General features: G+C 46.7%; 1 protein-coding gene across 1 annotated transcript in view; it reads left to right on the top strand.

The window, feature by feature from the left end:
• LOC142574301 (uncharacterized) overlaps positions 1–7,264 on the top strand; it is a 175,089-nt gene extending 167,825 nt beyond the window's left edge. The window contains exons 5-6 of the mRNA XM_075683419.1: positions 2,073–3,078; positions 5,606–7,264. Coding sequence (XP_075539534.1) covers positions 2,073–3,078; positions 5,606–5,823 — 1,224 coding nt within the window. The 3' untranslated portion in view covers positions 5,824–7,264. The remainder of the gene's footprint in view (positions 1–2,072; positions 3,079–5,605) is intronic.
• Positions 7,265–13,149: the final 5,885 nt, after the last annotated feature.

Here is a 13,149-nt window from a genome sequence, read left to right as displayed (position 1 = left end):
GCCCAATGGAAACCCGCCACTTACCGCTCGCTTACCCGCGAGGTGTTCATAACTTGAAAGGCGCTCAGCAGCGTTCAGTTGGACATTGGGGCACCCCAAAATCTCAAGTTAGCTCACACATCAAGTTTGGCCCATCCTCAAATGTAAGTTAGCCCACCCCCAGATTTCAACTTTGCCCATCTCCAAATTTAATTTGCCCTATTCCCAAATTTTGGTTGGCCCACCCTCAAATTCAAGTAGGGTCACTTTCAAATTTCAAGTTGCCCACCCTGTAATTTAAGTTGTCCCACCCTGTAATTTAAGTTGTCCCACCCTGTAATTTAAGTTGGTCCACCCCCCAAGCTTCAGTGGTCCCTCGTTGAAATTTCAAGTTGGCCCACCCACAAATTGAAGTTGGCCCACCCACAAATTGAAGTTGGCCCACCCACAAATTGAAGTTGGCCCACCCACAAATTGAAGTTGGCTCACCCACAAATTGAAGTTGGCCCACTCCCAAATTGAAGTTGCCCCACTCCCAAATTTCAGTTGGCCCACTCCCAAATTTCAGTTGGCCCACTCCCAAATTTCAGTTGGCCCACCCGCTAAACATCAGTCACCTCTTCCTCACACGGCAGCCAGTCCTTGCTTTCTGGCGGCGTCTTCGGCAATCCGGACGGCCCAGAGCTACTCTTCTGGGTCCAAGCTGAGCAGCAGTCTCCCACTGCTCGGCCGTAGTTTATGCGCGTAGTGTTAGTGTGGTGGGTGTTGGTGAGTGAGGCTTTGTGGCATGGCCAAATACTTTCGTCGAGGTCGACGTCGCTTCTGATTGTGTTCAGGGTGCATATTGTGAGGTACGGGTGGGATAACCAGCTGAGCGCGAATGTTCGGAAGGACGGGTACTTTTGGTCCGAATTGGGTGATGTAGGTTATGCCTAGGGTTCCTAGAGTGTGCCTGCCCATGGTGGAATTGGCGAGGCGTTCGTATTGGCTAATATGCTGCGCTTCAATAAGCTCGTCTATGGTGTTATGAATGCCGAGGGCGTCCAGTTTCTCGTTAGAGGTGGTGATGGGAAGATGTAGGGCTTGTTATAGGCCCTCTTGATCATGGTATTAGGTTTGAGCTTGTCAGTTGCATTGAGGCTAAGGTACGGGGAGACATAGGTGATCCTGCTCAGGCTGTAGGTGGTTACCAGGCGTATAAGGTTGTTTTATTTCATGCGGTGATGTCGATTTGCGATGCGTGCAATGAGGCGAGTGGTTTGGTGTACGTGAGTCGAGAACTACTTGAGTATCTCTGGGTTTCTTTCGTTTTGTTGGATGCGCAAGCCAAGGATACGAATGCTAGGTACTGTAGGTATGCCCTTCTGATGCACGTGGAGTTGTACCTCGGGGGCGGGGGGAGGGGGGAGCGGTGAGGGTCTGGACGTCGACCTCCCAATTATGCTTGTATAGAAGAAGCTCCGTTTCTTATGGGGGAGCACTCCAGGCGGCGCGGTTCTACGTATGCAACAAAACTCGTTTATGGCTTGCTGCAGCGTGTCTTCATGACCCCGCCGCTGCCCCCGGCTTCCCACAGGGTGATGTCGTTGGCGTAGAGGCTATGTTTGAGGGCGAAACGCTCAACTCTCGCACCATTTTGACAGGTAAACTACAAATGAACCGCCTAGGCCAATTAAAAACCACACAGTCAGACGCGCAACATGGGGTTTACGGCAGTATCGAGGAAACTGCGCAGAAGAAACGTCTAAAGAAGGGTGTTAATCAAGTGACGCGCACTAAAATACATATTGAGTGAGAAGGGAGCCAGAAGACAGCTTTTTGCTAGCCATTGGACAGCCACAATTGTGCTTCAGACCAAGGTGTTATTACTTCATAGGGAAGCCACGTACAGGGATTCCTCCTTCTTGGTTTAAATTTCTGCGCGAGGACACACAATGCATTTCCCAAGAGGAAGGCTATTGACAAAAATATTTACAAGGAAGTACAAGGCATCATTCAAATGCTTAGTCTTTCTTTTTCTCAAGTCAGGATTCCTAATCCATACCACTTAACAATGTACCACCGTCGTAACGAGCGCATTATTAAATCCGCAGGTCGCAAAAGGAGACGTTCAGCCTGCCTCTCTGGTCCCACGAAACAACGGCGAGCCCTGCGACAGACTCACCATGGAAGTATGCCACAGCTCAGCGAGCGGAAAGCGGCGCTCCACTGCGATAAGTATCACGAACCACAATGGAGTTAGTCGGAATACAACGATCATCCCGAGTCGAGTACCAGCTGCTAAGGGAACCGCGTCGAGCGTCAATGCCACCCGCCGTTTCTCTGTGAAACCATGGCTGCTGGTGCCCGATCACCGTCCTTCCATAGCATCCAGGCGAAGTACGTTCGCCAGCAGCGCCATAGGCGAGGCAGCGAACCGGCGAGTCCCTTCAATCGCGTCGACAATTTCACCAAGGAATGCAGCACTGGAAAGAAGGGGAACTATGATGAGCGTGGCCGGATCCATGTTTGCATCCAGAAGAGCGTCCTCTAACGATGCATTTTCGCGGAGAGGTACTGTTATAAGCGCGATCGGCTTTCCTGCTCCGGTAGACATGCAGAAGACTGTGGAAGCGCCATCCTCTGCCCTGAGCAGCCTGAAGGAAGTTTTGTGCGCACCACGGATGTACTTTCACACTTTCAGCTTCTTCACCTGTGCCTTCTTTGTGGACTCTTATCTCACGGTCATGTTCGACCTCGGCGAGGATATTGGCGTATCGTACAGCGAGTCGCTCCTCGCCCTGTTACTCTTCTCAGCCATGGACACCGTCGGCCGGTTATTCGTACCTTTCTTGACTGATTACGGAGTCACGTCGACGGCGTCCTTGCTTACGCTGTGCTATATCACGCTTGCCGTCATTTCCGCCCTGATGCCGTGCGTCTCAGAAAGGCTCGCCTTCTTGGCCGTGTCTGCTCTTCTTGGACTGCCCGGAGGTTACGTGCTGGTTGGAACGTCCGAAACACTATCTAAAGAACTCGGGACTAAAAACCTTCCAATGGCCTACGGTGTCCTGGCGTTCATCACTGCGTTGGGTGGCTTCGCTCGGCCGCCCGTGGTGGGTAAGTCTGTTTGAAGCGTTACATTTTAGAACGCCGCTCTTAGGCACCCGTTCCGGCGGCGAGCGTCAGCGTTGGCCCGTCCCTCGTAACCTAGCGAACGAGCAGAGTGAAGATGAAAGCAAATGCAGAGCGCAGGGAGATATAAAATACGGCGATAGTGAAGAGAGCGCGAGGAGGAAAGCAGAGGAGGATGGTGCAGTGGAACCACGAGGCGGTGAGCGGAGGAGGAGGGCATGGCGAAATCGTGAGGAAAAAAAATTGGCAGCGGCTTTGCTCAGCTAACCCTCGATATGCAAAGCTAAAGCTTGATTTAGCCTGGTGAAGTCTTGGTTTCACTGGGCTAACGTTTGATTTAGCTGTAATTATTATGTATACAATCATCGTTAAGCCAGGTATTACGGCTGTGCCTAGGTCGGTGGCTAGACATGAGTGTAATGATGCTTGGGTAGACACGCATCGTTCGACGGTGCGACACCTGTTGCATTCCGGACCCTCTCCAGTGAAGCAGCTCGCCGGGCGATATCCGCGGGGTGGTCAGACGCCGCTTGGCGACGACGGCTCAAAGCTTCCCGCTCCTGCGCAACGCTCATAAAAGACGGCCCGACCTTGCTCTAATCCATGGCCAATCTCTCATCGACTAGGCGAGCGCGGCGCTCCTCTTAGCTAGGCGCGGTGAGTCACGTGGTCAAGCGGCGACCCAGCTACGGAGAGAGCATGCGCCAAGCCGGCGGCGTCGGCAGAGCCCGGCGTGGCGAGTCACGTGATGCGTTTCCAAGGCTACGGCACAGCTGCGGTCAAATGAAGGTCGAATACATGGTGACGGCAAAACTCGGCTCGACGAAGTTAGTAAACCTTCTGCTTTAAAAAAGCGTAGTGCCACTCAAGACAGGCTTTCCGGCGACGATGAATACAAGAATCTGCCTGACTAGCGCACGTCATTTGTATGGAAACAAAGCGCTGCATAAACGGAGTTACATTGTATGTCTGCGGCGGGCTACGGTGTCTTTAAATCGCGCCCACGTGTCACCCATGCGCTGCCTCTCGTGATGTCCCAATTAGCGAAGCAGTCGCGCTACACTTCACTCCATGTGCCGCACGAGACCGATTGCTCGTGCCAGCCAGTGTATCGCGAAATGAAAACACGTATAGATGAATGGATGAATAATTTCCTTGAGGTCCCTCGGTGCGCGCTGCGCTCAAATTTCACATTAGGCAGTATCGTAATCGTCGGCGAATTAAAAAAAAACGTTCTGGTGATTTACCTACAAATGTGTAAAACTAATTTTGCTTTGAAACACCAACGATATTCTAAACATTGGTGCACTTGTTTTGTTCGCAGTGTACGTAACGTGTGTTATCGCTTCATTTAGTCGTCTCATAACTTATAGCTATCGTGTCAACCTGAGCGGATTGTTCACATCAAGCTTAGTGATCCATAACCCAAATAAATTCTACAGTACTTCAATCCAATGCATACTATGCACACGGCCTGGAAGACGCTGATCTGGTACACTATACTAGTCCACGAAATTGAGTTCATAAACTTACATAGTCAATGATATTCATGCTACAAGACGCGCAAACTATGTGTGAGACTTGTCTAAACGTGTATGGTTATGCGTCAGATGCGTATACATATGTACATTGCATGCTCTAGCAGCAAACACCGAAAACAGTCAAGGTAATTGCATTCGCTGATGCCAATAAGAACCGATCCATTCGCCCACGAAAACCAAGGTGGCGGGAAGAGAAGAAGCTTCGGACGTCCGTGAGAGAAAAACACAAACGGGCACGACCATTGCCGAAGGAATTGCTCATCGCCGAGGAATACGAGCTCCTTTGACAAAACAGATAGAAGCTCCGAATACAGCCGCGATAGGATGGAAAAGAAACCAGGGATGGCGATAGCTGGCAGCAGCCCCTTCGCAGCGGTTGCGCTAAACTCCAGAATCCGTTACTTGTGCTGGCAACACGGTCCAAATAAGCAAAGATGGCCACTGCATGCAGGTTCACGGCTGCTCTTTCGCTTGGTGCTATGCTCAAGTATCACGGTTGTGGCGTAGAATCAAGGCGTTTTGCCGCAGCGGAAAGGCCCTTGCTGGTGATTACCTTATTTTGATATCCCTCAAGGATTTCAGCGATGAAACTGCGGAATCCGTTGCGCATTCAAACATCCGACTTGCCTTGCGAGCTGCATCAGTCTTTTTTAAAGACAAAAAACATTTCAAGCCAGACGGAGGTTACGAATTCACCGACGATTACAATACTCCCTAATGCGAAATTTGAGCGCAACTTTATGCGTTTTTTCATTCCGCCTGTCAATATTTCTACTATGATTATATATGCCTAATTTGTCTAAATAACCTTCCTTAAGCTTTTACGTTTGCGCGCACATTGCAATCCAAGAAATTATGCTGGGTCGGAAATCTTCTTACTAAAATCAGTTTCTGTCCCATAAATTTGAATCTCTTATTATTTGCTTTTGTATTCACGAGGGTTGTTTTTCTCTAAAATTCATATTTTGCAGGCGCCTTCCGCGATGGACTTGGCTCGTACGACGGCCTCTTTCAGCTCATGGCAGGGATGTTGCTGATCGCGTTCCTCTTCAACGTGGGACTTTGGATCAACGGTCGTTCTTCCGCCAAAAAAGACGTGACAAAGGCACTTGCCCTGGACAACACGATGCTCGCCATCTCCGAACCCCTGCCTGCGCTAATAGAAGAGGACCAATGCACGTCGCTATAATGGTTTACACTTACGCCATACTGCGAGCGATCAAATGCCTGATTCCGCGGTGGTGCTGCCGATGTGTACTTAGTGCGTTGCGCTCGTGCATGTTATGTATAACTTCTTTATTTCCATCAGTGATGGAGGAGACTGCGGGTAAAAGTCGCTTTAGAGGCAAGCGACTTGACTAGAGCCCGCACCCGCCTTTACAAGGCAAACAGCGATTGAACAGGAGATAGATATATACATAGCAATTGACTACATGTGAAATGTGCACAAAAAATAAACGCAAAAATACAAATTACGTGAAAAACGCTCTTCAATTATTTAAGAAAGATTGAGTGACAAAATGTTCATGTAAAGCTCGTACATCAGTTATATAAATATCAAGACTTGATTTCAGAAACAAATTTAAAAGTGTTGGTGGTGTGTATGATATCTTTTGTGTAGAATAATTGGCACGCGGTGTGACTACCTTCCACTGTTCCGTACACCTTGTGATGTAAGAATGTGTGTTCCTGGTGAGATTAGATAACTCATGAAGAAAATTTAAGTTCTCTTTTACCTCTCGTTTGAAAGCTTGACTTAACTTGTAATTATAAAGGTGAAACACGGGCATTATATTTGCTTTCGAAAATAAGTCTGATGTGTGGGCATTGTAAGGCAGGTTAAATAGTACTCGCCAAAATTTTTTCTAAAGTATATGTATCTTTCCTAGATTCGTACGTGATGTGGTACCCCACACGAGCAGACAGTAATAAAGTGTAGAAAAAAAATGGATGTTATAAATAAGAACCTTGATTCTGTAAGGTAAAAGAGGTCTCAGCCGCACCATCATGCCAGCTACACGAGATAATTTGCCCAATATCGATTCTATGTGCGTGTCCCAAAGCATACTTTGTGTGAAAATAACTCCAGGTATTTTAAACTATACCATTTCTATGTTTGCATCGTCATAAACAAGGTTGATGGAACTGATTATTTGCTTAGATTTTGGCCTAAAGATTATTGCTTTTGTTTTGTTTATATTGATTTGTAGACAGTCATGTTCTGACCACACATGAATTTTCAGAGCAGTGTTAGCTTTATTCTCAAGGCTACTAGAGTTAGGTGATGAAAAAAATATACTGGCATCGTCTCCGTACATTACGTATTTCGCATCTTTATAGATATTTACTAAGTCATTTATATATACGATAAATAGGAACGGGCCGAGAATACTACACTGAGGAACGCCTCTGGTAATATGTTTCAAATTTAAGCGGCTACTGTTTATTTCAACATATTGATAGCGATGATCAAGATAATATTTTATAAGGCTTCCACAGTGCCCTCAAATACCCTAGGTTTCAAGCTTATCAAGTAGAACCGAGTGAAGGATGCAATCAAATGCTTTAGTAAAATCAATATAAATACCAAGGACAATGTTGTTAATTTCAAATTGCAATAAAATAAATTCTTTTTGATGGAGTAGTACTAATTCTGTAGAGCGTCGTTTTCTAAATCCAAACTGGGCTGGAGGAATTAGGCTGTGATTGTCAAAAAACTTCAAAACCTGCATAAGTATTAGTTTATCTAGACCCTTCGAAAGAACAGGTAATATTGAACTGGGTCTGTAATTTTTGGTATCAGTAACGTCACCGTTCTTGAACAATACCGACATTCTGGCTATTTGCATCCGTTTAGGAAAGATAGCGCTTAACAAAGACAAATTAAAAATATAGGTAATGTACGGGGAAATGATATCAAGCACACACTTGATAGGGCGAATCTGCTTGCCTTCTGCATCGCAACTGGAGCTATTCTTTAGTGAAAGGAAAACTGATGTCACCTCGTGCTCAGTAAAGGGGTGAAGAAAGAGTGACGATGAATTTCTGTTTGGCATAAATTCACTAATATCAGACGACGCACTACCAGCACAAAAGTTTACAACGTAATCATTAAAAACATTTTCCAGAGCACTTCCCGATACTTCGTTTCCACCAAGTATTAAAGTTTGCATTCGCGAAGCTGATTTTCGACGATTTAAGACATCATTTAACTTTTTCCATAAGGTATCAGGTTTGTTCAAACAACCCTCGAATTCTGCATGAAAATAGGACTTCCTATGCAATTTTAGTTTCTTATTTAACTTGTTTCTATACGACTTGTATTCCTTTAATATATTTGGATCCTTAGTCTTGACGAACTTGTGATAGAGCGCATTTTTATAATTAATTCGTTTTAGCAATTCGGGGGTTATCCACGGCTTCCGTAATTTTTTACCAAGCCTGAACTTTTTTCTGGAAAATGGTTCTTATATATTGGAGAGACTTCATCAGTAAGCTTGCCATACTCGATTTGAACGTTATCTATTTATAAAATTTGTTTAAGGTCGCACCGTAGAAGTTCGTCTCTGAAGCTATATAGGCGCGTTTGAGTAATACTTTGACATAGGATATACTCACGCTTCCTGTTCTTTCTAAAGTTGTGTTGTCTTATAAGAAGAAATACTGGAAGGTGATCACTAAGATTGAGTGACATCACCCCGGCAGTAGCATTTTCGGTGTCAGCATTTTTAATGAGCAAGTCCAGCAATGTTTCACTTTCGGGTGTAATCCTTGTTGGCGTACGGATTAAATTTTCATAACCATTTGAAGCTAAATATTTAACATAGTCTTTTGTGGTACAGAAGTGGTCAGCATGTCGATACTAAAATCGCCAGCTCACACCAAGTAATGGCTATTTTCTGCAGTAAAAGACAACAGCTGCTCATAAAAAAAAAGGAACTGAAGAACATTTCCATTTGGAGACCTGTAGCAAACAGAAAATATGTACTCATTCGCACGAACTGTTACCATTTCAAAATCTTCGCAACAAACACAAAAGCCGGGAAGCAATTCACAACTTACATGTTCTTTCAACAAGAGCGAAACACCGCCGCCACGGCAGTTTGCTCGGTTCACACAAAACGATTGATATTGTCTAAACTTAGGCACGTCACGAACATCTCCGCACCAAGTTCCAGTGAGCATGACAGCATCAAACAAAAAATGAAAACCATTGATAAAGTCATCGATATGCGTTTCTTTGTTATAGAGCGAACGAACATTAAGGTGAAGACACTTCAATGAGCCAGCATGTTGATTTGAGACAAGATTATCTACCTCATGCGGAAAGAAGAGACTATCAGTAGCCACCTTTAAGCGGGAAAGATCAATTTCAGTACGCTCACAAGAGAGCAGGCTCAGGAAGGAAAGTCTGATCTGTGACGCACTACGATCACAGAGTCGCCCTCGATCTTTCGCAGCAAGATTTTTCCATTCCTGTGCCGCGCGAATTTGAACCCATTCACTTTCGCCCAGTCTTTAGCCTCTCGAAGCAGTTGCTGGTTGTAACTGGTCATGTTTTCCTGAAAGAACACCTTGGATTTCTTTTCCCGCAGCTTTGAGCGGCTGTCCAGCCACTGGTCTCGAACAGATTGCCTGAGATAACTCACAATTATACCAGGAATGCGGCCGGCTTTGCATGGAAAGCGGTGAATGGCAGTTACATCGGTTTCATTAAGTACAGGGACCTCAATCAATGTGGCAAGAGAATTCACTTTCTCAAACAAATTTTTCATTGTCAGCTGCACTAACACTGAATTTCTAGGTTTAACCTGCGGTTTCTCCATTCCAGCTCATTTAGATCCGCCTCTAACTTCTTTGTCGCATCGTCACTAGCGTGAGAGCTCTGTTCAAGGTGTTCAAGCCTTTTCCGGATTTCTTTCGTGTCCTTTTCTTGCGCGGCCAATCATGCCAACATCTCTTCAAACTTATCAGACATTAGTTGTACCGACCGCTCAATGCTTGGCACAGTCTCTTTGAGCGGCAGCAGCTCATCCAACTTTTGACTTATGTTCGCTAAAAGCGACCTTATATCAGTTCATCAGCTGACGACTTCCCGGTTGAGCCTTCACTATCCTTTCCTGCAACTCTGCATGCAGACCAAGGCCAGTTTATTTAGCCGATTCAGATTTTTTCTTATATTGTTTATCCGATAAGCCAGCACATGTACGTCCCAATGTGAAAAAGCCCCTTACATTCGCCACATGACACAGACATTTCATCTGAGCTAACAGCTTCGTTGCATGAGCGACAGGTGCCTACAGTTTCCATGAGAACAGGATACGGAAACATAGGGAAGCAGACTCGAGTGGCAGTAGCTGTAGAGCACAACATGAAATGAACTAAAGAGCGAATGTTACAAGTCGTCGACTAACCTGCGTAGAACAGCGGACTGTAAGCCAATGCGCCAGGGTCGCTACCGCTGCTGCCAAAGTGTCGTTGTCTTCCACGTCGGCGGTTTTTATAGCGAGGAATCCGGATGACAGTGCCACCCGGTGGCAGAAATCATCGACGCTATCAGCTGTAGATAGCAGCCAGGCTGAGGAATCCGCACGTGTAGTTAACACGGGAACGATGCAGCACCAATGACGAAAAGGGTAGGTAGCTCCACAGAGACTACCGCCGGAGACACAAGGGCCGTCGAAGAATCTGCGTAGAACAGACGAATGTAAGCCAATGTGCCAGGGTCGCTACCGCTGCTGCCAAAGTCGACGATGCAAGACTTAGCTTCGTATTGGCTTGCTACGCATTGCGCAACTGCTATATCTACTCTAAAGCGCAGAGCAGCTGAGCACCGTCACCGCGAGAACATCACACCGTCTAGCTGGCGACCAGCAGACTGAGGAAAACGCAGGGACATGAGCTAGTTTCTCAAGCGGGAGCTGTCTCGGCTCGTTGTGACGCTCCTCGACGGTTCCGACTATTTTAATGAATGCTCATGTTCAGGACTATACTTAAAAGGCATAGACGGGACAGGTGAGCGGACGGTGAGTGCACAATAAACAGTATGGCTCGCTGTTAAAAAAGGACATGTAAGTTATGTCTTGCCATCGATACCAGGGAGATCTCATATAAAAAAACCTTCATACGTCTTTTTTATTTCCGGCGGATAGTTCCAATGAACACACCGAGACGTGCTCGTCTCTGACACCGCAGCGACGCTGCCGAGTCAGCGCGCCTGTAGTTGACAGTACCGCGAAGATCATTTTTGAGTGACAGCGGTCCCTGATAAGAGATGAACTGTAGGTTGACGCTACAGGTAAAACTCAGTGAGAGAGAAAAATTTTATAGAAAAGAGCACACGAGCGTAGGTATCTCCTCCGCTGTGCAGTGGGTGGTCTCCTCGGTCCAGGGGTCGAGCGGCCTTAGATGCTCTCCCCGCTCGGTTGACCAGGTGCAGCTGGGCCGTCGAGTCGAAGCTGGACAGCGCTGCGTCCCATTGCTGTGTGGTGGGTTGTGTTGTGGGTGTGAGATATGGTGTGCTTGCGCAAGCCCATACCATGTGGTAAAGCGTTGCGCATTGATCATGGTGTGGGCATTTGGAGAAATACAGCGCAGGGTGTATGGCGTGGTAGAGACTCAAATGTGGATATCTGCTTGTTTGGAGTTTTCGCAATATTAAGGGTTCATGTCGCGTCAGGGCATTATGGGGCGGCGGTAGTGTTCGTAGAATGCGATAGTGTCGTAGGATTTGCGTGTAGGTTCGTGGTATGTTCTCGTATGACGCGGCCCTCTCGCGGCTCGCAGTGTGCATGTGCTCAGCGTATACGCGTGTGCGAGTGTGTGTGTTGCATTGTCGTGCCACGGCATCTCCCCTGAGTGAAGCTAAGTGCTTGCCAGGAGTTGACATCAGCGGCTTTCCTGTTCATTAATTTGTTATTTTCAATAATTATTCTTTTACTAAGGACTGTCATTCAAATTTTGTTCTTAGTTGTGCTTATTTATCGGCCTGTGTTCGCTCGCAACGGCGAGAATATTTCGCCGAGCTATGAAGGCATAGAATGCTCAGCTGTCGATTCAAGAGCGCAGTACTCTTCTTGTGCCCGTTTTGGAACTCTGCACTAACGAGGATAAATCATTTTTTCTTGTGTTACCGTCTCTGCGTATTTCCTCATCGGGTAAATGCGGGCTGATACATGAACCCCGCTTAAGTGAAGGCCTCGGTTCCTTCAGAGCATGTTCTTCCGTAGTGTGCCTTCCTGTCCGTCACTCGGTTTCTCAGCGCACATACAACAGTTAAGTACGATTGCCTGTCGACGAACACGCGCCCAAAGGCACTCATTTGGATACCACAGTCGAACTACCAAAATGAACCACACGGGGTAGCCAACGTTGTGCTGTCTCGCCCCTGGTTTGCTCATCGGCACTCCAGACATCCTCGTCTGTCAGGGTTGCGCATACCTCTAATACGCCACAGCCAAAAGTTAGATTTTTTTTTGGGGGGGGGGGGGGGGGACTGGAGTGGACTTGAATTCGCTGCCGAAAGCCACCACTCCTTTCTTTTTACAGTGGCATCGCCTGTTACACTTACCTGGCGCAAGAGTGGCGCCATGTGCTCAGAGTACACTAAAATTACCCTAACTTCAATGGGCTTTTCCACCGTGAGAATATTATATACAGCGACATTGGTAGAGAAAGCTGTTATCAGTATTTCTTGCACTGTCCCTTGGCGTGCTCCTTAGCGCCTTATGAGCAAGTGATGCACTTTAATCGGCTCATGGGCAGTAAGGCCCTGTTTTGTAACTGCTGCCGATGGGGGCCAAAAACTCAAAACACTATATACTGTACACGACTGGCCTTTCCTGCGGCGATTGCATCAGTGTAAGGCTGATCCGCAGCGCAAGGGGCAGCGACCCGACCGCCGAACAATGTACAAAGTTCATAAAGCGATAAAAGTTTTGTGCACATACGCCAAGCTTACCGATATTTGTCGCAATAACGAGTTCAATGAGAGATATATGACGCGTATTATGCCGACAGTCAAGAGCTTGCTGAAGCCACCTGGACCTCTGTTTTATAAGTGCTGGAAAGCACTGCTTCGCAGCCAAAGATATACTGAAGTCGCGGCTAGGACGTAGTAATTTTCATAGTGTACACTAGTCTGAACTGAGTAGATGCGGAAATTTGTCCTTCAAAGTCGTGGGTCGGGTGGATACATGTGCTCAGATCTACTTAGCCTTCAGGCCTTTCTACGTGCTCGCCCATTAAATGCCGATGTCTAGGTGCAACTAGTGCCGTTCTTCGCTGCTACTGTGGTTCAGCCCCGTCTCCTTAAAACTGGCAACTTGCTGCCTGCATGTGACTGACGTCTTACTGACTGAGTTACAGAGTTGTAAACTTGATAGTTTCGTTCTTTGAAAATTTTCGATTTTTGCCAATTTTTAATAAAAACTTGAGGACCTAAATGAAAAATGCAAAACCAACAGTCACTAGATTTTAAGTTCTTTTAAACACAACAAACATCGTCCAATTTGGT

The sequence above is a fragment of the Dermacentor variabilis genome, chromosome 3 (genome assembly GCF_050947875.1).
Source record: "Dermacentor variabilis isolate Ectoservices chromosome 3, ASM5094787v1, whole genome shotgun sequence".
Classification (NCBI taxonomy): Eukaryota; Metazoa; Arthropoda; class Arachnida; order Ixodida; family Ixodidae; genus Dermacentor; species Dermacentor variabilis.
The sequence above is the reverse complement of the archived record's forward strand: the minus strand, read 5'-3'. Positions and strand labels throughout refer to the sequence as shown.